This window comes from Ictalurus furcatus, chromosome 11, assembly GCF_023375685.1.
Source record: "Ictalurus furcatus strain D&B chromosome 11, Billie_1.0, whole genome shotgun sequence".
Classification (NCBI taxonomy): domain Eukaryota; kingdom Metazoa; phylum Chordata; class Actinopteri; order Siluriformes; family Ictaluridae; genus Ictalurus; species Ictalurus furcatus.
Genome location: NC_071265.1, coordinates 8,375,118 through 8,401,792, shown reverse-complemented (window position 1 = coordinate 8,401,792; position 26,675 = coordinate 8,375,118). Strand labels below are relative to the sequence as shown.

The window sequence follows — 26,675 nt, the reverse complement described above, 5'->3', positions numbered from 1 at the left end:
CACTGGGAAACACTGTCACTATTTGTGCACTCTTGTGAAGGTTTTTCTTACAAAATGTATACAATATGTGTTCAAATGTGTTCAAAGAGTGTATGTCTATGCTGAACATATACTGAGTATGCTTAGAATGAAAACTAACTATTCATATAATCATAATATACCTATTTCTAGCTCTTTGGGACACAGCTTGTTATGGGAAAGGTTGTGATGTGTCTTAGCAATAAAAATAATTATAGGTGTTAGTGTAATGGTATCTCAAACAACAACCTGTGACAAGTTCCCAAACAAGCAGATTAACTTAAATCCATGGGTGTTTCTCGAATGCTTCTTCCACAAACTTCAGGAATACCATAAAGCCATCAAAGCAGTTAACTAATATCAGTGACCAAAATGAAGAATAAAATACATTTAGTTATATATTAATATTTTGGTTATTAATGATAGTGATACAAATTACAGAATGTGACTCATAACTTATCAAGTAATCAAATATTGTTGTTGTTTTTTTTGTTGTTCTTACTATGCTTATTTAACAATTGGTCTTGTATGTAATTTATGTTTGTGCTACAGTGACTACAGTATACTGACTTAACACAGTTAACACAGAATGGAGAAATGTCTGCTCAAAAGACACAGTCAGTTACGACTTCAAAAAAAAAAGAGAGTGATTATAGATGAGAGCACTAGTATATTTATGGACTAGGAACAAGTGTGTGGGGGTGTTGGGAATATTCAGAAATCTGCTCAAATAAAATGCCAATTTCTCTGGGATACAATTTCAGTTGTGTTATACAAAATGACATCTGGGTATGGTTTGAATCATTCCACTCAGTAAAGCCTATTTGCTAGCATACAGCTTGTGGAATACAATGGTGGCTAGATGAGAGGACTAAAATCTAATAACTATCAATAGCTCAATAACAAAACTATTAGATGTGTTTAACCATTGATAATATCATGTAAAATAGTGCACTGCTTACATACATGATAAGAAAGTTATGGTGCAAACTATTACATATACATGTAAAAGCAGATGAGAAGCTGAATTCATTATTTCTAATTTTTAAAAAATGTTTTAGATCCGTAATGTCCTATTGGGTTCGTGCCATGTTTCTTCCGAATACCAAACATTGTAACAGACATATTGTAACCCTTTCATTCAAACAAACAAAAAACCTACTAAACTTACGATTCTGTCATGTCCTTTTGTGTCATTTGTAGTTTGAGTGGACAATGTGCAAATAGTCTATCTACTAGTTTGAGGTGAAAAGTATGATAATCCACCTTATTCCCATTCATTACACCTGCAACTGTATTTCAAATGCAGCTTCTCAATTACTGCTGATGATGTGCTATGGATATGTTAATGATGCAGATTGAAAAATGAAGATCTAATCTAGCTGGTGTTTCATTTTATGTAATCACCTGACATAACACCCACTCATAGGCTGCATGAATCTACAGTTTGGATTTTACTTCACTTTCCAGCCTCGCTTCGTCATATTATTCTGTGTATTTTACAACCATTATTGGAGCTGCTCCTTTTGGTTCCACAAAAGTCCAAATTAATACAACATTTGTTACTTTTAAGTTTGCCCTGCTAGCTGGTTTATACCAGCCAGCCCTGGGTCTAAAGGCTGTCTTCAAATCCCAATACTGCCAGGCAGCCATTGCTGGGCAATTGCACAAGATCCTATATTACTCAGCTGTAGGTTTCCATTTTATCCATCCTCACTTGTAATTTGCTTTTGACAAAGTTATTTGCCAAATGAATATGATAAAATGTAAATTCAACAAATTCTCTGAGTGATTTTAATTACATTTTAATTAGAGATGCACCGATGTATCGGGTGATGATCGTTATCAGCCGATAAAGGCAATTTTTCATGCTATTGGCCGATATCACTGAATAATCGGTTATTGGTATCGGCTGAGAAATTTAGTATCAGTGCATCTCTAATTTTAATATATTATTACAATATCAATAGAAATGATTTTAGTATTGAGCATTAAATATACTATTGCTAAGAAAGTTTCAAGTCATTATATGTTCTACTTTTGAGTATGTTGATATAGCACACATTGGATTACTCAGCAAGTCAAACAAGCAGCTTACTGCTTTGTTTCAGTAAACAGAGTAGATTAAACAGAGCAATCATGACGAGAACTGACAGAACCACCCCTTTTCTTATAAGTAATGCATTCCACTTGCTACTAAATAACCCTACTAATACCAGAAGGGTGTGCTGTTTCCATAGATGATATGACACAGAGTTCAATCACCATTTGTCCATCAAAATGAAGTTGCTTCTAGTCTTCTACTTCTCGTCCTCTCTCTTCTGCTCAGGTAATTATTTTATATTCTATTTATATAGCTTTTCTCCCCCACTAAACCAGTATTTACTAGGTGTTTTAGATTTTACAATTTATATGTTTGTTTTTATACGTTATATGCTTTCTTTTGAAGTAGCCTCAATGTTTTAGGTCAAAACTTAATTTTGGGCTGGAAAGAGTCTAAATAGTTGTTCAAAAAATAAAATAAAAGAAATAAATTATGAAGTTATTTTCCCCCAAACACAAGATAATATATAACAATCAGGTTATCACTTTATCACTTAATGTAGGAACTAGAAACGATTAGCAACCATTCTTAGGTCATTAACAACTGTGAAACATTGTCTGTTTTTGTTTCTACATGGAAAACATAAATAGGTATTAATTTTATTTATTTATTTATTTATTCATTTATTTATTTTTAATCACACACATCACAAAAGATGTGCAGAGGTCCAGTTTCAAGACTTCTCTGCTCATCCTAAGTAGCAAATCTAACATTGACTTTATTCAACTGTATAATGATTTAACTGTTGTTAGCATGTTTGTATTTCATTATCTGTGTACACATTAACTGTGTACTCTACTATAGGCATTATTCCTGCATTAAGTTTTGGTTTGAGTTTTTTCAAGTAACCATGCTGGAGTGTTTAAACTGCATTGTTGATTCAGGATCGTGTAGCACCACATGTTCACAGCAGTGTCCACCAAGCAATTTATGTGCTGCTTTGATATACAATTATTCTATTCCAGGTAAGCATTGGCAAAAAGTCTTGTTTATTCTTGCTTAATTACAGTATTATGAAACTTTAAAGAATGCTCAATGTGGTAACTAAAAACTAAACAATACAGGCTATGATTGTATGGACTTTATGTTTAAATGTCTGTTTAAGGGCTTAACCTGACTGTGATTGGAGAGATTCATGGCTGCCTTCCACAGGCTGCCTGTAATCAAGCGAATCCAAGTGTTTTAGAAACCACTTACTCAGCCAATGTTGGAGTGGCAAATGGTTTTCTATCCATCTCTTGCTGTGAGTCTGAAAATTGCAACCGCATCATTATCCCAAGTAAGAAAAAATATATATTTATTTATTCAGTACCCTGATCTATTAAGTTGTCATATTGGGTTTTACATTTCAGATGGTTTTATTCACCATATACTGTATGCATATTAATACTGATTAAGTGTGTATGTGTTTAGGACTGAACTTACGAGGACTATTTGATAATATCGTACTCACCAGTTCATCCAACTGAATACAAATGCTGCATCCTAATTCGCCTACTTATACTACGCACTAAAATTATGTACTCTTTTTGTGAAGAAAAAGTACATACTTTTGAGTGTGTAGCAAAAGAGTATGCAAGTGCTGGGACATACGAACACGTCATGTAACTGAAGAGAGCGTTGTTGCCTAGTTACACACACTGTCACCGTAAACAAACTCCTCGCTGCATTTCAGATTTTCTTCATTCATTATTCCATACATAATTTAGACTATATCGTTTAATTTACCATTCCCTTGATTTATTTTTCGACATTTCATTACACCTCTCTGAAATGCATCCCTGACGTTACACTCATCCACCATGTTCGCAGGTTGAATTCGGCAAAGCAAACCGTCATAAAACTCCTCCCTTGTGCAAGGAGTTATGGGCGATATTAGCTGAAAAAGTGTCTACAGATCCACTGTCACATAGTCCACGTAATGAAGGTTAGGACGGATGAAAGTGCAGATAAGAGCTTTTAATAAAGAGAGGCAGGCAGACAAATCCAAATCATGAGACAATAGCGTGGTAAAAAAAAAAACAAAACAGGCAATGGGTCAGGCGATCTGCAAACAGGCATAAACTTGGCAAGGCAAGAAACGAGAACGAGAAACAAGAAACAAGATCAGTGAACATGAAACAAAACGAGGAACAGGGTACAAACACTTGGTATGGTGATAACACTCAATACTTCGCAAAGTCATTGTGTTCAAACAGTCTCTTTATACTGTGGTTGTGAGTGCTGTGAATTTGATGCAGGTGTGCGTGATTAGAATGAATGTGAGTGTTCTGGGAATTGCAGTCCATGGCAGCCATGTTTGTAGGCCACAGTGCAGGATGGAAAATGTAGTCACTGGTTTGCTGTGATATGACATCCACACTTCGTGAATCTATAGCAGAACATCTGAGTACCTTTGGGTTACTCATTTCAACATACTATGATTTGGAATACACTAAATTTAATCACAAATACTATTTAGGATATGTAGTTGGCAAATTAGGATGCAGTACATGTGAGTCACAGTAGATTTTATCATGGTAGAGCTGCATCACTCTGTAGAGATGTAGGATCTGATTTATGAGCGATTCTGGTCCCTTCTAATGGTACTAATGGTTTGATGTATGAATGTAGGTAGATCTAGATTTCCTATACCTATGACGGTAATTTTGCATGACCATTTTGTGTGAGATGCTTAAATTAAACATCGATCATTTTAAGAATTAATAAAATTGTTTGCTCAGAATATGTACTCATAAATAACCCCACTGAACAATTTTTCTTGCAGAGTTTTAGGGGAGGAATTGAAGCAAATACAGAAATAATGTAGCTATGTTCAACCATGTCCTGGTCCTTTATGACTTTTTCAAATCATAAAAAGAAAGCACCTCTCTGAACATATATTCAGCTTGTCACAACTAGAATTAGAAAAAGAGGTTTTACTCCCTCTAGGCAATTCTCATTGTCGCAGTTTCTCATTGTTTGTGCAAAATATCACTGTAGACTAACCATAAACAATCAATCATGTCTCTGAGAATGTAATTCGTGAATGATTTGCAGCCTGAGGGTGCACTTGTGAGTCCGTATAGCACAATTTTGTATTTGTAGTGCCCCTTAGTGGTGATAAACACAATTTTCCAGTCATTCCCTTCTGGTAGTCAGTACCACCAGTCTTCTATTCAATAAATAAAAATCCACCTGCATAAAAGAGAGAGGTAGAAGATCCAATCCAGACTAGTTTAGCATATTGTACCATCTCTAATTTACATTTGCAGCATTCAGGAAATGTTCTTATCCAGAGCAACTTATAGTTGCTCTACAGTCTCTATCAAAAACATATCTTCATACTAGTTCTCTAGGTCAGTTCACAAGAACACCATCAAGCTAAAACCTAAAAGAGCATGAAAAGAAAACTCACCAATAAAGAGATTTTAAAAAAAAAAAAGAAAAAAAAAGAAAAAGATACTACATAAGTGCTAATTTAAGTGCTTGGTGAAGTGGCAGGTCCTTAGTCTTTGTCTGAAGATAAATTAAAATGTTTAATAAAATAACTCTATCACCACCTATGAGTAATGCTAGTGTTGGTGCTTTGCTAGTTATAGTGCATTTGAAAAAAGACTCAGGAGAAAAAAGTCAATAAAAACTTTGAAAAAGTAGAAATGAACACTGAGATCGGGACATTATTCCACATGGTTACATTATTTCTAGACTTCATTATGGTTACAGTAAGAATTTTGTTGTACTGCATTATTTATGTGACAAAGTCTTTTTTCTTACTAATTATGAACTTTTGTCTATACAGCTACATACTACAGCTTTGCTGTTATATGTGTGTTTCACAGAGCTAGATAACAAACCAAATGGACTTCAATGTTTGAGCTGCAAGAGGTTAACAGACACAGAATGCATCTCTTCCATTTCGTGTGTGGGAAGTCAAGATCACTGTATGACTGGAACAGGTTAGGTGAATATGGTTGCTTCCACTAATACAGTACATACTATTTATGCGATCATTTTGGAATAATACCATACATTTGTTTTTATTGTGACAAGGATGAGGTAAGTGGTTCGAGACAAATTTCAAGGTCCAAAAGAGTTCCATGTTTTTTAAAGAACTGAAATGTCAAATTGAAAAAAAGAGAAAAAGAAGCACACATCCGAAACAAAGAACTGACAAAATAATAAGAATGCTCAGACTTAATAGTAGTGAGTATGCCATTCGTATAAATAGTATGATAAATCAAGGTTGGATGTGGAACAAATGAATAATGCAATGTCAGTTCTCATGATGACATTCTGCTGGTTGTTAGGGTGTGTACCTTAACCTTATCAGAGGCCATTTTAAAACACTCTATTAGAGACAGATTTATTTCAGCTTTAATTCATTATATCAGAATTCCAATGGGTTAAAAGTTTACATACACAGGTTGACTGTCTCTTTAAAAAGTTTGAAGAATTCCAGAAATTAGCGTAATAACTTTTAAGCTTCAGATTAACCAAGTGTCATAATTAGGAGTTTATTGGGAGTGCACCTGTGGCAGTAAAAAAATCCTACCTTTAGAGCCAGTGCCTTTTTTGTCCTGGATAACATAGGAGAATCCAAGCTACTCAGCCAAGACCACTGAAAAAAATGTGGACCGCCTCAAGTTCGCCTTAGGAGCAATTTTCATATAACTGAAAGTACCATAAGCATCTGCTGAAACAATAGCATGCAAATAAAAAATCTTGGGACCACACAGACAAGACATTGCTCAGGAAAGAAGCACAAATTAGCTCCCAGGAAAAAGGTTCAACTAAACCCCAAGACAACAAAGGTACTGGTAAAGGTATGGAGGCGACCGGTACCACCAGCCCTTTAAAGGAATGTTGTCTGGTCAGAAAAATTCAAACTGTTTGGTCATAATGATCAGTGTTGTGTACTGTATGGAGGAAAAAGGGTGAGGCTATGTCTCGATCAGCTCCTTAGCTCCTGAGGTCGTGAATCAGTATATCGTGTACACGAGTGTGGGCATTACTAACTGTATATAGAACGTCATATATAATTAAAAATCGCTAATGTAAGTAATCATTTGAGAGCTACAACAACGCACAACAAGCTACTTACATTTGTAGCCAGAAGTACTGTAGTTTGTCCTCCCTTTTTTCAAGCTGAGGGGCTTCAGAAAGCGTGAAGTCATTTCCAGTAAGGGAACATAGTGAGCATGAATGCTTGCTGGTTTTTGTGGTGCAATGATGGGATTCTTTAGGGAGCGAACGGTTCAGTGCACTGGAAGGATTTTGCGATTGAGTCTCCCCGATCAGTGCCCTGACTACTGAACCAGGGAGCTGGTTGGGACATACCCTGAGACATTTAATCTGAATAACACCATCCCAACTGTGGCAGCATCATGTTGTGAAAATGCTTTGCTAGAAAAGGGACTGTTCCACTTCAGAAAATAAATGTTGTCATGAGGTAGGAGTATTATCTAGAAATACTGAAGTAACACCCAAGGACATCAGCCAGAAAGTTAAAACTGGTAAATGGGTCGTCCAGCAGGACAGTGATCCTAAACTTACCTCCAGAACTGTAACACAATGGCTTAAAGACAACAAAGGGAAAATATTGGAGTGGCCATCAAAACGCCCTGACCTGAATCCCACAGAAAATTTGTGGACTGAGCAGAAAAAGCATGTTTGAGTATGGAGGCCCACAAATCTGACTCAGTTACACCAGTTCTGTCAGAGGGAATGGGCACAAATTCCAGCAAACCATGTAAAAACTTTTGACCCACTGAAAATCTGATATAATAAACAAATAAATTAATTAATTAAAGCTACAAAATAAAAAGTCTTTTAGCTATTATTTTGAAATGTCCTCTTATGGAAATAAAGCAGATACCATAATCGACCTCAAACAGGAAATACATAGTAAAATGAAATGTCTGGAGTTATATACATCAAGCATATCAGGAGTGAATTAAATGATCAAGCTAATAGAAACTGTCACTATTGCATGCAACTATTCTATTATGGTTCCAAATGCAAATGTATTAACATAGGCACTAAGATCACAGGACTGAAAGGATCATGTTATATTACCTATCACTCCTCATGCATCACCACAGGACTTGTGTTTGTCTTTCCTGTAAGAGATCTAATCAGTTATACATTGGAGAAACCAAGAGAAGACTGGCTGATTGTTTTGTCCAGCACCTTCATACATCAGAATGAATGACTTCTCCTTACCAGTGGCTAGACATTTCAACAGTGATGGACACAGTATTAATGACATCTCTGTGTGAATCACCAGTTGTTATTATGGGAGTAATGAAGTGAGGACAAGTAAGGAGAAGGGGATTATTTACAGTACACTCTCCGAACATTAGAACAACATGGAACGAATGCCATGTTTTAAATACAGCTCTTATATCATCAAGCATTTCAAATATCCACTGGTTTCACTATAGCATCAATCAATCAATCAATCAATCTATCTATCTATCTATCTATCTATCTATCTATCTATCTATCTATCTATATTCTGCTCTGTCTAAACAGTGTCTCCATTTCTGATATTTTTAGCATGTATCTGAGTAAGAATACTGGAGACTAACCCCCAGCAATCACATTTCTGAGAACTTAATTCATGAATGATTAAGAGCACACTGGTGAGTTTACTAATTGTAGTGCCCCTTAGTGGTGAAAAACATGTATTTTATTCATAACCCTCTCTTTAGGTCAGGTATTCAGGGCAGGAAGTGTAGACATTATTCATCCACCCATCCATCCATTTTCTGTACTGCTTATCCAGGGATGGGAGGATAACATTAAAAATATATTCCATTGCAGTTGTAAAAAAAATGTAATCAGTAAAGTAATCCAAGTATCAAGGTCACATATGTAAATAAAGTCAAGAGAAAAGCAATATGATCTAAAATACTTTTATTTAGAGCTCTTATTTTAGAGCTTAAAAACATGTCCAATGTTTGGATTTGTTATAAATAAATAAATAAATAAATAAATAAATAAATAAATAAATAAATAAAAGATCACTGTCCTTGATGTGGGTAACATTACATCACAAAAGCTAGGGTGACCATATTCTGGTTTTTGAAAAGATTGGTGTGTGAGAAGGCGGGAATTACAGAGTGGGGTTAAGGCAATGCAAATATGCGCACACATGATGCAGTATTAGACCATAAGCACATCACAATGAAACTAAAGCCGAATCCCTGACATTTTCCCAAATTAAGAAATCCCGGCCAGACACTGTTTTAAGGTCTGAAAAAGAGGACATGTCCGAGAAGCAGAGGACGTACGGTCACCCTAATAAAAGCATTTCAGAGAACAATTTAAGTCAATGTCTACCAAATTAACATGCACCAAAGGTTGCTCATGTGAGTCTCGACTGGCAAGAGAGAACCAGAACTATAATCAAGCAGCTGTCTATATTGTGTTCTTTGGTTTTAAATGAAAAAAGATTTGTAATCCTGATCCCTTCCCATTTTAAACTTTTTTTACCTGTAATCTGATTACTTTGTTTTTTGATGTAACTGTAACGTTTTTTTTTTTTTTTTTGTATCCTGAATATGTAACGCCATTACATGTATTCCATTACTCCCCAAGCCCGTGCTTATCCTGCACAGGGTCACGGGGACTATCTCAGGGGACTATATTTACTATAGCTGTAGGTTTGGATGCAGAACAAGTGTATAAATAAAACAGTCAGTACTCAGGTGATGGTGACCTCTGCTGGTTGGGAGGGTGTGGATGTGACATTTTTTTTTTACCCTTTCATATGAATATCTGATTCCAAAATGATAAAAATGAACTATCAACTTGGGTTTCAAATCCATCTCTGGAAAGTACTAACCAGCTATAATAATATTTTTCTTTTCCCAGTTTTAGACCTGGCAAACTTAACAATCAAGGGATGTGCCTCTAAAAGTTTCTGTGATGCACATTTTCAAAATTCCACATTGGGAGATGTCCACTGTTGCTCAGGAAACTTGTGTAACAAGAGTGAAGCCTGGAACAGGCAGGATGTCGTCTTGTTACTGATGATCTTAACTGCTACTAAACTACTCCAATAAGGACATGAATTGCACAATTTTGCTCTAGTTATATAAATATGTCTATAAATGCATGATAGTATTTGTTCTTTTCCTTTGCTGTTTTGTAATGTATTTTGGTAATTTTGGTGATGTATAATGTACTATAAGTCTGGAATATAACTTTCTCATTCTGATATTAAATTATGAAATTATATTAGACTTTTTTTTTATTACAGTATAAAGTGTGTGTGTGTGTGTGTGTGTGTGTGTGTGTGTGTGTGTGTGTGACATTTGATTCCTTGGCTTATAGGCTGTGTAAATTTATTTATTTATTTATTTATTTATTTATTATTATTTTACATTTACATTTTAAGAAGTTGCGATGTCTAAAACATTGCTCAGTATTTGCACCAGAATATATTTCTGGTGATAATAAAAACAATAAAACAAATCAATTTGAAGGATCTGGAGAGATTCTGTATGGAGGAATGGTCTCGGATCACTTACCATTTATTCTCCAACCTCATCAGGCATTATAGGAGAAGACTCAGAGCTGTGATCTTAAAAGGGATTTAGCACAAAGTATTGACTAAAAGGGCGCCAATAATTGTTGCACACATATATTTAAAAAAAAAAAAAAGGATAAATCTGTGTTTTGTTTGCAATTGTTTGATATCCATGAGAACAGAGTATTTTTTGTGAATTTTTTAACAAAAAATCTAAAGGTTATACAATAAAGAATATTTTTCACAGCCTTCTTTGCTCAGATTTACCAAGGGTGCCAATATTAGTGGAGGGCACTGTAGTTTGGCAATTTGACCTTTTATCTGATTTTATTGCTTAGCTTTATAGACTTAAATTATTTTAAATAAAAAATTGTATGGCTTTTTCTGAAGTTCTAAGGCTTAAAACATAATTTTGTCCAAAAATTAAACTAGATAATTTTTCAGATGATAAAAATAATGAAAACAAATATGAATAAGTTCTATTACTGATATGAGCTGATGTTTAGATTTTTTATTTCAATTAGTAAAAAAAAAAAAAAAGTAAAGGCAGACTTAAACACATAAACACAGTGGATCAATAAAGATCATACTTGTCTGTTTATTTAATACTGTATCAAAGTCCAACCACACTTTCGGACTACATTAAATAGTTACTGCAGTGGTGTTTTGATACAGAGGACTATATTCTTAATTTTTACAGAACCCAGTGATTTTTTTTCATATTGGATTTTCAAAACCTTATAGGAAATTGGATGCTATAAAAATGTTTTTTTGTGCTTTATGACCACAAACACAAAAACAGTGCTCTGCTGGCTGGCTGCAGTACAATTTTTAACCCCACCCACACCAATATAAGAGAATAGAATAGGATTTTTCCGCTTTTCTTTCTTTCTTTTTTTAAGCCCAGAGGGCCAAGTGTTCTCTTCAGTCTCTGGATTTTCTCTACGGTGGTATGGTTTCTGATATTTTAGATATTTTAGATATTGTGATTTTATTTTCATGCAGTTTACTAGAAACAACAAAAATCTGCTAAAATCACTAGATTACCTTTCTTTACTAATAGTGAAAAAGAACTAATGAGTACATTACATCAGTCCGTAACTGACACATAACTGCATACAAGTCATTTTTTACCCTTCCTGAATAAATAACTTTGTCTTAGTATATTAGTTTAATAACATCAGGTTTAACACCAGTTATTATGACACAGGTTTGCTACTGTCAAAATATTTGATATTTTGTGGAATTCAGTCAATATCTGTTCATTACGATGAAGCTGTGCTTGGCCTTGTACCTTTTATCTTCTTACTTCTGCTCAGGTAAATTTTCATTACTTTACCATGCACCTTTTACATATATTTGTCTTAAACTATTTCTTTCTTTCTTTCTTTCTTTCTTTCTTATTCTATCTATCTATCTATCTATCTATCTATCTATCTATCTATCTATCAATAATAATAATAATAATAATAATAATAATAATAACACTTAATTTTTATATTTCATGCATTTTTACATTCTAAAATTCTACATGTTTATTTCTTTGAGTTGCTTGTGTCCATTTTGTTAAGTCATCTAAGCTCTATTTATTGTAATGCATGCATATTCGAAAACAAAATGACTATTTTTATTTTACATTATTATCATTTTTTTTTGTATTTTTTGTATTACATTATCACTATTTGTTTAGTATTTATATTGTATTATTACTAGTTACTTAGTAAGCAACATACACTGAATATGTGTTTACCACACCCCAGAATGATTCATTTATATGTTGGCAAAAATGAATGCTGCAATCCCAAGCACTGACAGTTCACTAGATTGTAATACAGTGTGGAAAAACCTACTGCTATACCTGTATTCATGCACTGTATATCTACTGCTATTCCTATATTTATGCATTGTGTATCCACTGCTATTCCTGTACTTATGCATGGTGTATCTGCTTCATTTGCTCTTTTTTTCCCTCCCAGTATCCATGTTGCAGTGTTTAAAATGCTACAGTGAATCTGGTCAGTGTAACACCACAATTTCAGAAGAGTGTGAACCAGAACACATATGTGGTTCTTTGACATATAGTCTGTTTGAGCCAGGTAAGCCTGAATTTAATATTATTTATAGTACAGGGCAAACATATGTATATAATAAAAACCTAAAAATGTATAATGGAACTTTTATAGTGATCAAATTGTATTTTATAGGGCTTAATGTGAATACTACTGTACAGAAACTTGAGTGTATTCGAAGGAACAACAATGATCTGTTGAACACAACTGCTACAGAAGTCCTTTTTTACTCAGCAAATGTTGGACTACTGTATGGCTCAGTGCTCCTGTCCAGCTGTGAGTTTGATAATTGCAACAGAATCGTGGGTAAGAAAACTGATCCATATTATTATTATTATTATTATTATTATTATTATTATTATTATTATTATTATTATTAATAATAATAATAATAGTGAACGTTATTTTATAAAGCACCTTTAAAAGCAGCTTCTCAAAGCACTGAGAATCATAAATTATTATGATTATTATTATTACCACCACCACTACTACTATTACCACTAAGCAACAACTATAATACAACATTTGTCATATATATATATATATATATATATATATATATATATATATATATATATATATATATATATATATATGAATTTAGAGAATTAAATTCTTATTATTATAGTTGTTGTTTTTAGAACTTACAGTTTGGTCCGGTGAAATAATTTTTAACACAGTAAAATACTAATAATACTACCACTACTACTACTACTACTACTACTACTACTACTACTACTAATAATAATAATAATAATAATAATAAGAAGAAGAAGAAGAAGAAGAAGAAGAAGAAGAAGAAGAGGAAGAAAATCCAAGTACTACTCACAATTAGCACCTCCAGTGGCCAGTTATTTCCAAGATACATAGAACAATAAAGCAATAAAAATATCACAGATTAACATACTTATCAAGTTCTGTGACGATAACTCAGCGCTAGTTATGTGAAATGTTTGCTGAAATCTGATTGGCTGAAGGCAGCCATGTTTTTTTTAAGAAATTCAGTGATGATGATCACACCAACACTTTTGCTGACACCTTGAATTTAAAACCTTGAATTTTTTTTGGCATGGTGGCTATATTGCTTAAATATCTTAACATTTTTGAGATTCACACTCTCCTGAGTAGACTGATACAAAAGCAAAAAACAAAAAACAAAACAAACAAAAAAAAGGCAAAAAAAAAGCACATATGCAAATTCTCAGAGCTACATTCCCCAAAAGGCAACTTTGTATGAATTGAGCAAAACTCAAGCTCAAAAAAGAAATGTAACCGTACACCTTATTTTCCAATGGATATGCTTGGTTTTGTTATTTATTTATTTTTTTAAGTAATTATGTGTTCAAAAAATCCACACATCATCACACAGATGCACAAAGACCAAGACATCGATCAGACTTACTTTTCCTTAATAACTCATTTTTAAAGTCATCTGACTTTAGCTCCGGTGCTTGGACCCCTAATAATTGACTTTAAATTATACAATAAAATCCATGTTGATTAAGAAGAAAATCTTGTTTTACAGGACAATTCAACAGCACGCCAAATGGTCTGAAATGTCTGACCTGTGACAGTTATTCAGACGAAGTCTGCAACTCTATTTTGTCCTGTGTGGGCTATCAAGATCACTGTTTGTCAGTCATACGTAAGTTTCTCATTTTTGTTCAAAACCATTTTGCCCTACTTTAACCATAATCATACAATGATCACAGCATCACTTGCTTTCAGTGTTTTAATCAATTAACAAAATCTGGTATTATCTGTTTTTGATTAGGTACACACTTCAATATAAATATATTTCCATGGAGAAACAAGAACATCTTTGGATGTGCCTCTAAAACTGTTTGTGACAGAGTTACCAAGACTTCCATTTTCGGTGAAGCCCAATGTTGTATAGATAACTTGTGTAATAGAGTGTGAAGTCTATATCAAGCTGGAGCAGCAATTTAATGTTGATCCTATTTAAACTCATCAAAAATAATTTGATCCATTGCTCTCTTTCCTACAAAACACACACCTTTCTCTTGTGATGTGAGCATGTCTTAACTGAAGTTTATAGCAATGAAAATGGCTGGTAATTCATTCAAACAATCCTGGAAGAATCTACATCTTAGTTAAAGAAATAAGTGAAAATGTATTTCTGTAAACTCTTACATACGTTCACTTAACACATGGCATTTTTGTAAAATGTGTCTTTTATCATTAAAATATTTTCACACCAATTGCTTTTCATTACCAGACAGTTGTCAATGAATAATATGTCAGTCAAACAATGTTTTGTTGTTACATAACTGTGTTTAATATATGGATCAAATCTTATTTTAATAAAAAAGAACTCAATTTATAGCAGTGATATACATTAAAATACCTTGCAAAATATTAGTGATCAACCAGTGACTAATAAAACAACTGACTATAATAGTGAATTATTTTATTCAGTACAATTTAAATATTGTACCTTTATTATGTTTTGACAAGAGCAATTACATCATAAACTATTTCAAGTGGTTTCATTTTCTACATAGAACAGAGTGTAGAATGATTGTATAGCTTGTTATGTGACATAATGTTATGTGCCTAATTTTAAAGGTGTAGTCAGTGAACTTGCTTTAAAAATTCAAATACAAGGAGAGGAGATTTTTTAATTTACATTTAACGTTACTGACAAACTGGTAGAGATGACTTTGTGATTATTTAAATATCAAAAACAAAGAAAAAAAACATAACAGTGCCTTCTATACTATCCTTGGCACTTATAAAATGTCTGCTGACCTGCCATGCTAGTGTACTGTCAGGTAATCTTTAATATCGAGTCTTCATAGAAACTGAATTCAGGGGACACTGCGTACACCAATACCTATGCTATGATAAAAAAAATAGAACTCACTGCATTTATTTCCATGAGTCTTCAAGGTTGGTAAGACAGTTGACCATGATTTTGAGATGTGAATAATTCTCGGACTTTTGAGGTCCATGCAGATCGTCTCAAAACACTCACTTGCTGTATGACCTGTAGTGATCATGAACCGGAAATGAATGAATATCTAGACCTAAGAACTAAATAAATCTAAGCAAGCCTACAACTACTCTTAATTTGCATTGATTTGTTTCTCAGAGGAAGCATCCAAGTCACTTGACCAAACAAGACACTAGCCAGCCAGAGATGATTGAATAGCCTAGTACATCTGATCCTGGACAAGGGGCCTTGCATCATCCTTTCATACAAGCAAAGCGTGAACTTGGACACAGCTCATCCTTGAATTTGTAATTGGTGATGTTCAGCCATTCTTATTGTTTGAGCAGCCTTTATTCAAAAAACTTGTGGAGGGAATCACCGGAGGCAAAACAGTTATGTGCAGAAACACACTAGTCCAACGTGTTGAGAAGGAGTTTGCAGTTATGAAAAATAGCTTGACTGAAACACTTGAGAATGTAACATGACAGCAGACTTGTGGACTGCACATAACAGAAGTTTCTTAGATATGACATGCCACTGGATTGAGGAAAACACTATGGAAAGGACGTCTGCAACATTGGCCTGTGCACGAGTTAAAGGGCAGCATACTTTGGATGCCCTTGCTACATAAATTTGTGAAATACATGCAGAGCATAAACTACAACATAAAGTGAGGGCTACTGTGACAGACAATGGGAGTAATTTTGTTAAAGCTTTCCGTGAATTTGAAACATCTGAGGAGGTACTTGCATATGAGCTGGATGATGGGATACGATTTTTAGATATGGGTGCAAATGGAGGGAGATGAGAAGCTTAAGTTTTTTCTTCCTCCTCATCAAAGATGTGCCAAACACACCCTAAACCTGGTTGCCACCATGGAGGTGGATAAAGCAGCATCAAAAGGCCATTCTCGGAAAGTTTACCAAAGTACAATGGAAATATGTGCTTCTATATGGAACAAGGCACACCGGTCAACAGTAGGTGTACAAGCTGTGCAAGATGTTGAGAACATGAGAGTTTCTGTTCCATGTATTACCAGATGGAATTCAGAGTATGAGGCCATTTCCAAACTGATTGGTTTCAGAGATGATCAACTGACTGACATCTGTGGAAAACTTGGAGTTACCAGACTGTACCCACATGAGGCGACATTTCTGAGAGTATGTGGATGTTTCCCAATCAATTGATCTTCTACAGGGGGAGAAAAGATGCTACCTTGGATTTCTCATTCCAACAATCCTAAGCCTCAAATCAAAGCTTTCTGACAAATTACCACAGGTGTCTTACACAGCAAACATTGAAGCACTTCACAATCGCTTGATGCAATACTCAGCAGCCATATAACAAAAATGGCAACAACACCAATGCCGAAATTTCTCTTGTGTTGGCTTCCTCCAGAGAAGAGAGGAGATATGTGCAAAACACTGGTTCAGGAGGCAACATCTTTGGAATCCAGGGCGCCTTGTGCAGGTGAGATACCACAATTTCTTCCTCTAGAGGTAGGTAATACACAAGTGGGAGGAATTTGGGCATAGAAAAATGATGCTGAATATATTTTCAGCTTCATTGAACATAAAGTCAAGTCAAGTGGATTTTTATTGTCATTCCTCTATATAGCTTGTATACATTGGAACCAAATGATGTTTCTTCAGAACCATGGTGCAACACAGAACAGTAGGAAAGACTACATAAAGTGCAAATACATAACAGTGTGAGACAAGTGCAAACAATAAATACACAAGATAGTAAATAAACAGGATAACAGATACACAGAACATGGACTATAAACTGTAAACATGGATTGTAAACTAAAAGCTTGCACAATGTAGAAGCACAAGTGTAGCTGCAATATTGGCAGTAAAAAATGAAAACAAATGCAGAATAGTACAAGGGTGATACGCTGAATTTGAACTCTTTTTTTTAAAAAAAAGTTTTAAATCATTGCTCATTTGCACCAGATAATTTTCAGTTGACAATAAAAACAATAATATTAAAAAAAAAAATAATTTTCATTGCTGAGATCATAGCGGATTTAACATTAATATTGTAATCCCCTAGCCTGAAGAAAAGAACTTTGATTTTATTTATTATGTACACAATGGATCAATAAAGGTCAAGTTTGTCTATTTATTTATTTATAAGTCTGTTAACTCTCTCAGTTGCATGAAGCAGTCATTGCAGTGATGTTCTGACCCAGAGGACTCTATTCTCCTGTAGAATACACTCTTAATTTATGCAAAGCCCATACAATTGCAACATCTTTGCAACATTTCGGATTTTCAAAATATTATCAGAAATGCAATGTTCTTACATGACCACAAAATCAAGAGAGAAAGAAATCATGGTGTACAATATGATCCCTTCTAATGAAGAACAATTTTTAACCAGGCCAAGTGTTCTTGTCAGTCCCAGGAGGTCTGGTCATGGTAATATGGTAGTCATTTTCTATACCAAAACCCGGAAACGAGTTAGCATTTTAGCACTTCCGGTTCCATCGTCCCGAAGTTAATTTTAGTTAAACCTTGAAATAAGGTCTGTGCTAAACACAAGCTTAAAATATTTTCACGTTTTATTCTACGACATAAAATACACCAGTAAAACCCCACTCTTGATTTTTTAAAAAGCTTTAACGTGTATTGAAAAAGGCGGTTACTAACTGTCACGTATTGAGGGTTTAGGATGGATGCAAGTGCAGATAAGAGCTTTACTGAAGAGAGGCAGACAAATCCAAAACGTGAGACAATAGCGTGGTCAAAATCAAGCAAAAGGTCAGGCGATCGGCAGACGGGCATAAATAAGTAAACAATAATCAAACAACGAGGTTGAGAACAGGATCAAAACTATGAGCCGTGAAACCATGTACAAAGGCTTAGTACACGGAAAACTCACGCAATACTTCACGCCGAACAATGAGACACGAGGGGTTTAAATGACAAACGTAAATAAGAGTGAACACAAAACAGCTGAGAATAATAATGACACATACGGGAACAACCAATGACAATACAGGGGCGGAGACAGGACAGAAATCATAACAAATGCTCATGTAGAAAGTAAATGAAGTCAGCGTCACTAAAAAACCGTGAAGTATGCGCTCGCACTGCCAGCTTCGCTTCTGGGTTTCAGAGCGCACTGCGTGTTCCAGCGCTTGTGCGAGGGGAAATCGTGACACTAACAAGTTGCTAAATGGGACTACAGACATTATCGGGGACATTAAACGTCATCACGCCGAACAGGAAAAAACTTTGTAGATAAACTGGTTCAGGTGTGCTGTGCCCAATTCCCCCAAAAAAAGTGGATGAAGATTCCTCCACAGAGTAAATCCGTATTATGGAAAATGTTTTAAATCAAGTTTGGAAAAGTTGTGGGAAGCTTGTTTAACGGGTATGGAAGATATTCCATACATTTAATGTGTAGAATTACACAAAAGGAAATTTATACCTGATAGTAGCTGTCTACTTGTGTGAGTACTTTCCCTTTTAATTGTCATGATGTCATTGGCCTGTGTAATTTCCTGTTTTGACATTATATCCCATGTATGATTTATTATTTTCATGTTTTTACTTTAATTAAGGTTATGATTAGTTTTATGCATCTTCCGTATGTTGTTTTTTTGTCATTTATGTTGTCTTTATATTATTTTACCTCCTTTTTTCCCCTTTAAGCAACGTGTCTTCATTGGAGAGAGATTAAATGACGATTCAACCCAGATGCCGTCCGCATATTTATTTGGTTAGAAGAAAACACACAACGCAGACTACAACCAGTTACACTTGGTGATGGTGACGCTGAAGCCGAGCGACCGTGGTGTAGTTTGTTTATAGAATACAGTTAACTTTATTTCTGACGATTGTATTTAGGCTTCAAACTTCATACAAGTTGTGTTCATTTGTGAAAATTATCTTGATGCACAAAACGTGTTAGTATTGTAAACTTTTGTTGATTACAGAGATTATGTTTCGCAATAATCCAAAAGCCTATGTGAAAGTCCTATTGGGTTTTTGTTGAGGGAACCAGTGTGGTGCTAACTTCCGGGTTCTGCTACAAAATGATGTCACCCCTGCACCGCTCTATTGGGTGATTTGTCTGCGTCTCTCCTCCTGTAAACACCGTTGTTGCCTTTTCTGCATATGCCTGAATTGTTTTCATTTGGTTGCATATTGTTATATTTGATGCATATTTTCATTTGGTTGATGGCATTTTTATTTTTACTTATCCTATAATTTGGGTACAATTTTATTTATATTTTGCTTCTAAGAGATGATGTACTTGAAGGACCAGTCTAATTTGATACAGAGATTTGTACATGAGCATGAATGTAGCACAACATGGAGGTGAAAGCAGCGGTCTGTTTATTTAAATGTGAAAGTGCTATGAAAATATTTTGTCCCTAAATTCAATGAATAATCATGATAAATAATTGAGATCTCAATATTGATCAAAATAATCGTGATGATCATTTTGGCCATAATCGTGCAGCCCTACCCACTGCTATCCCAGGAGCAACACTTGTAGAGCGTTGGTATCATCCAAAGTCTTCACAGGCATTGGCATGATCTTGAATCTTAGTAGAGGCTGGTTCTGAGCTGGAACATTCACCGATTACCTTGGGATGGGCATCCCGAGGTAGGAACAGGAAACAAATGGAAAAGGATTAGTGGCTGCTGTTCACTGAATTTCATAACCATGCGCAGTTGTTATTGTTTTATCAGAGATGACTGCATAACAAGGTTATGAGATGCGTTATGTGAATGCAAGGTTTAAGAAATGTGTTTTTAATCAAGATTTAAACTGAGAGAGTGTGTCTGAACCCCAAACAATATCAGAAAGGCTATTGTAACCCGCTCATCGAAGGCGGGTTACTTACCGGGGTATTACAGCGTGTGATGACCGTAATGAGCAGTCAAGATACCTAGATGGTCAGAATTGGGCCAGATCAAAAGACTATAGATTCACTCGCTGGAGCCACAAGTTGGATGATGACAGTGAAGTAATACGCCAGACAAACAAATTAAGTTAACTTCGTATATTGTATAAAATACCCAGTAGGAACAAATATAACAGTAAGGAAATAAAATAAATAACAAATTAGAATCCCAAACTTATACACTAAACAATTATCAGAAGAATACGGTATATGTACACTACACAATTATTAAGTTAACACAACATCTTTCAAAAAATGTGGTACTCAATTCAGATCACATTGAACTACTAACTTAATTAAACTCGGGTCTTGGTGAGACAGAGTTCACAGTCCCTCGGTTTACCGAGTACCGAGTCAGTGCAGTCTGCGTGTCCTCCTCCAAAGGAAACAAGTGTCAATGTGCACACAGTTCTACCTGATCCCTTCGGCCAAGGGAAAAATTAATCAAAGCTCTCGGACGCAGTGTCCTGAAATTGCAACCTCCTAGCTGCAATCAGGTTCTAGGTCAAGTGGGGTTGGCTCACCATCCATTACTGGAATAGTTTCTCCGAGGTTATCCAGAATATTTGCCGACGGGTCGGACTCCACCGTATCCACAGTCAATCAACATCTGAACTCAACATTAAAGCCTGACCTACATGAGATAGGTCACATAAAATGACTTAACGGCTAACTATTAACATGGTCAGCATAACTGGAGTTAATATCAATAACTCAGTAACCACATTCATAATACACTTAATACTTTAACTGCGTGGATGCAGGGCATGAAAACTAGCTATCTGCTAATATTCACTAACATCAGTGTTTCAACAGTTACTAGGCCTCAAGCCGTAACGGTTAATACACTCATTTTAACATTCGACATAAAATATAATTAAAAACATACATCTCAACGAAATGACTCCACTTACCAGTGGTAGCAGTCCTAAATACAGAATACCATGAAATATCTGTTTTTATCATATATACACAATTTATTAACAAAGATAAGGCTCCTTAGCCGTTAGCTTACAGCTCACGGCATACAGCATATAAACTCACCAGTGCAAGAGAACGGCACATTTCTCTAGCATGCCTTCCAACTTAGACTCTTTCGTGGCACTCTACACTGTTTGTAATTTACACCAGTAACAGCAGCATCAACATACCAGTACGATGACTCAGTTACTGGCATCTCGCTAGCTGAGAGGCGGGCTTAGCCATCCCATTGGCTAGAATGTAGCAACTCTCACTCCTACAGACTGATGTCCTAACAGCACCCTGACCTCGTATTGGATAATACTAATGGTCACTCAGGACTTATTTATTTATTTAATCTATTTATATCTAAGTTTTACCCCTGGGTTACACTATTCCAAAGTTTAGGAGGTAAATGTGAAAAAGCTGTACCTCGTTTGGTATACTTTGATATCCTCAGTATTATCAAAAGTCCGGAGTTTTGCGACCTTAAAGAGCGTGAAGGATTGTAATGTGATAGAAGATTGGTTAAATATAAAGGAGCTTGGCCATGTAGGGCTTTATAGGTGAGTAGCAGTATTTTATAATCGATACAGAACTTAACAGGTAACCAGTGTAGAGATAATAAAATTGGGGTAGCTTATTTATTGAGGATACAGGACAACCACCTAACAGCGCATTACACTGACTACGTTTACATGGACAGCAGTAATCTAATTATTGACCTTACTCTGAGTAAGATAATAATGTGATTAAGGTGTTTACATGAGTCGCTTTTAGAATACTCCTTTCATGTACCCGTTTCACATGTTATAGAACATAATTAGATTAACTGCACACATCATTACGTCACCGCACCACACCATCCGATGTCCCTCCAGAATTTCACGTATCAGCATACAGTTCGTCTTTGTTATGGTACCGTATACAGTTTTGGGTGTTTTTATTTAATTTTTTATGAACGCTTTAAGTGCAGTTAATTATTTGTCATGCTGTACATGCAAATAGACAACTGCTTGAAGCCGTGGTCTGTGTCCCAAACCGTGTACTTACCGTCTATATAGTAGGCAAGTATGCGGTTTGGGATGCAGCCGAACTCTCTTGTTCGCTGTAAAACGTAAAACTGGCGTGTGTGATCGTGTCCTGTCGCAAAATGCAGTGAAATTTCTCACACGACGTTAATAATGTGATTAAGGTGTTTACATGTCTGTAATACACGTCGATAATGCGACTAAAACAGAAGTACTCCATCAGCATGTAAGCCATCAGCATGATGCCATTGAAATGGCAATGCTGTTGCATATTAACAAGGCATTTAACGCCTTCTAATGTGTAAATTGAACCTCAGCATAACTCAACCAATATGAATTGGAAACTCAGTAACACGATAATATAACCAGCAATACCGATTACAGATTAAAGACCAATCAGATACCCGATAATTCAGCAGTGAAGTAAATTAGCAATATAACTCAGTGGGCCCACATATGCACTCACATTCACTCACAAACCCCTCGTAGCAGGCCTGATGGTGGAACATGGCATGTCCTGCAGTATGATGCGGCCTAAGTGAAGCATGGAGCTTTAGCTCTTTAGCCGCATTGCAACAGAGTAACTCCAGGCTTTTCCGGTCACCCAGAGTGCCATCTGGTTCGCCACTGTCTATATTGGGGGCGAATAACTCCATATGGAAATCCAGCATGCTCAGTCCTTGGCTAATGACTAATCGCCACCCATCCACAGGTAGTTGAACTTGCAGACTGCAGTTCTCACTGATTATATTGCAAAACTCCCAAATAATGTCCTTATTTGCGAACCAGAGTCATGGATGCTGCAACAGGCAATTACTGTGACGATTAAAGTGGGTTATCGGTTAGAAAACCCAAATTACATAGAATGTCTCCACTTCCTTTCACTTCTCTCCATTTTCATTTTTTTTTTCACCGCTCACCGCTCATTAACATAATGAAGCATCTGTGTTATCATTCTTTACTATTACTAGAAATAGTCATAGTAAACAAACAAACAAAAACAAATAAATTAGTTTATCTTATTCAGTAGAATCCAGATTTATGATTGAGAAGAAAATCTTTTTTTTCATAGATCTAGACAGCAAGCCAAATGGTCTAAAATGTCTGACCTGTGACAAGCATTCAGTCAAAGTCTGCAACTCTACCATGTGCTGTGTTGGAAATCAAAATCAATGTTTGATAATCAAAGGTTAGTTTCCCCTGTTTCTTTTAAAGCAAATTAGTTCACTCTAATGCATTGACTATAGCTTAATTCTCTTTTCTGTGTTTTGACCTGCAAACCTAATTAACCAAAATCTTCTAATATCTGTCTTTTCTAAGGTTCACATTTCCCACTGGATTCTAATATATTGGGATGCAGCTCTAAAGCTGTTTGTGACAAATTTACCAACATTAGCAGTTTGCATGAAGTCCAGTGCTGTTCAGGGAACTTCTGTAACAAGGTGTAAAGTTTGGATTAGAGTTGACCTCAGCATTTTACTGTTAATCCTATTACCTAAAATAAAAAATAAAATAAAAACAAATTTCTGTCTCTCTCTTGCCCTCAGACTTTATACCTTCCTTTTTTTGATGTGAGCATGTCTTAATTAAAGAATAACAGTAACAATCAGACTACGTAGTAGTTAATTTACATTTACTTGCAGATGAAAAGCAGACATGAAAGAAGCTTCATCTTGGTTGAGGAAATAAGTGAAAGTGTATTTCTATAAGAAAACTGTAAGAATAATTGTATTCTTTTACATATTCTAGCTTAACATGTGGCATTGGAATTTGTGTTTTAATTTGATCCTTGAAATATCTTCCCATTGCCAGACAGCAAAATATGGAATAAATTGTTGTTATTGTTGTTGCATGGATGCATGAAGCATATTTTATTAACCCTTAAACAGACACACAATAAAATACTTGTGTAAAAAATTTTTTTTTATTTGAATTCTTACTAATTGGATCACAGTCAACAAAATTTCATTGGATATATATATATATATATATATATATATATATATATATATATATATATATATATATATATATATATAATTCACCATTTAGATTAGGAGTAATGGACATCTACCAGACGGCTGACTTGCCTGTTTAAGGTAACAGCAGAAGTGCCTATTGAGCACAATGAACCAGTAGTATGGCTTTACTTTTACAGCTACAAATTTAATGAATTTTGATTGTAAACTTTTCCAAGTGCTTAGATATGAAATTACAAATTTTTTTTAGGTATTTAGTCTCCCACACACTACATAGGATGAGACCATGACTATCACCTTAATTTTTTAAAGCAGTTGGTTTCATAGTGATTTGGGGGTGGAGGGGGGATATTTTGATTGCATATACAGAAAAGACAAAGAAAGCCTTGAAATCCTGGATATTTGTATTCTAAATGTCCACAACTTTTGTTGATTTCTTTATGGCTACACATACCATTAAACTTGGCCCCATTCTCTTGCTCTCTTTGTTAGTCTTTCTGCATATATATTTTATGCCATACACTGGAGGCTTTTACCATAAATTATACAGACTCACTAAGCTTTCCATTTGCTAGACAGATGTTATTTTTCTCTGAGGAAGAGAAAGAGGACTGCTTCATAATTTAGAGGTAATGCTGTCCAGTCCAAGAAATAAATAACGCAAGCACACAAACAAACAAACAAACAAACAAAAGGTTACAATACTACAAAGTGCAAGATTTCCTTGCACACTGTAACATACCACCCAATAGTGTTAATAAAACATTAACAATGCTAATAAGGAGGTTTAATAAGCTTTAATGTTCCTGCTAAGCAACATGATATCACATCACATATGACATGCCCAACTCTGAGCCAGTAAAGACGACAGATTGCCATGGAACTGTGTACGCCTTGAGTTTTTACAGATGACTCACATAAAATGTGCATGAATACAGCAGTCTCACTTTCTTTCTCCTGCTCAGTAGTGGGAATACATCTGGTAAGTGTGTGTATACCTGAGTATGTGTCTCACAAGCTGTTTCTCTCTGGACTCAGAGTGGCGCAATATCACACAATCTGCAGTGTGGTCCTGTTACTATTTGACAGTCCTCAGACAAAGACTAAAGGAAAGTGCTACAGTGCACATATGCTGTCCATAGTGACTTACAAATGCGATAGAGTTCAATCCTACAATAGAGCTGAACAGTTGAAACACGTTGCTAAGGAGCCCACAAGTCCTGGGATTTGACCCGACAACCTTCTCGCCACAGAGCCAATTTAATTTCAATACACAAACACAACTGTTCATTTTTATATTGATATTGATACTGAAACTCTTGAGTTTTTTTTCCACTGAAAAGTTTAAATTATATATGGTCTTAAGTCCATAATTTATATACTGTATATTTTGTGCATGAATCAAAATTGGTCACATGAAAAGTGTATAAAAGGTGTCTGTTATAACACAGATATAGCCTAATATTTGGCATGTTAATAATCTTGAACAGGCTTAATAATGATATTTTGATGAAATTACAATGCCACAATTAGATCATCCTCAAAGAAGTTGACTAGTGAGATAACACGTTATTAATCCTAAATATCCATATTGTATTCCTCTTTAAAATATTTTATCTTTATGTGTAACAAAAAAGATCATGTGTAAAAAAAAATATATAAATAAAATAACTAATAAAATAAAAATAAATAAATACGATTTGTGTTTTATTATCTTTGCTTCATTATTGTTTGTTTGTACAATCAATTAAAAGCTACTGGAACCATAAAGCTATTTTTATGCCCTAATTTAACTAATGCACCTTTTGAAGTTCTGTAGTTGGAACTTTTGTAGTTTGCCATTCTGTCTGTTTAATCCAGTGTGGCCATTGTCCTCCGACTTCTCTTGTCAACAAGACATTTCCACTTGCAAACCTGATTATAGGTTGCTGTTTTGTTTTTTTGCTTTTTAAAAAAAATTTATTTATTTTTTATTTTATTTTTACTCTAGAGATTGTTCTCAGGAGATCAGCAGTTTCTGAAATAACAATCAAGCCACCGTCAAAAAAACTAAGGACACATTTATTCCCAATTCTGATGTTTATTGTGAATGTTAACTAAAGCTCTTGACCTG

The 26,675-nt window shown here is 35.0% G+C and overlaps 1 protein-coding gene and 1 long non-coding RNA gene across 2 annotated transcripts; both read left to right on the top strand.

Moving 5' to 3' along the window:
- The first annotated feature begins 11,447 nt into the window (after window positions 1-11,447).
- On the top strand, window positions 11,448-14,931 carry LOC128615148 (uncharacterized). Its single transcript, XM_053637004.1, has 6 exons — window positions 11,448-11,590; window positions 11,851-11,959; window positions 12,617-12,736; window positions 12,845-13,015; window positions 14,235-14,354; window positions 14,484-14,931. The coding sequence occupies exons 2-6, from the start codon at window positions 11,911-11,913 to the stop codon at window positions 14,627-14,629; spliced, it is 606 nt and encodes a 201-aa protein (XP_053492979.1). The 5' UTR covers window positions 11,448-11,590; window positions 11,851-11,910; the 3' UTR covers window positions 14,630-14,931.
- A 7,032-nt stretch (window positions 14,932-21,963) lies between these two features.
- LOC128615020 (uncharacterized) lies at window positions 21,964-24,468 on the top strand. Its single transcript, XR_008387135.1, has 3 exons — window positions 21,964-22,118; window positions 23,656-23,772; window positions 23,904-24,468. It is a non-coding gene; the product is annotated as an uncharacterized LOC128615020 (long non-coding RNA).
- Window positions 24,469-26,675: the final 2,207 nt, after the last annotated feature.

Excerpts from the sequence above, each read along its gene's own strand:
- LOC128615148 (XM_053637004.1), top strand. The coding sequence starts at position 11,911 with ATGAAGCTGTGCTTGGCCTTGTACCTTTTATCTTCTTACTTCTGCTCA. Across the intron at positions 13,016-14,234 it reads TAATTGCAACAGAATCGTGG|GACAATTCAACAGCACGCCA; the intron begins GTAAGAAAACTG and ends CTTGTTTTACAG. Across the intron at positions 14,355-14,483 it reads TCACTGTTTGTCAGTCATAC|GTACACACTTCAATATAAAT; the intron begins GTAAGTTTCTCA and ends GTTTTTGATTAG.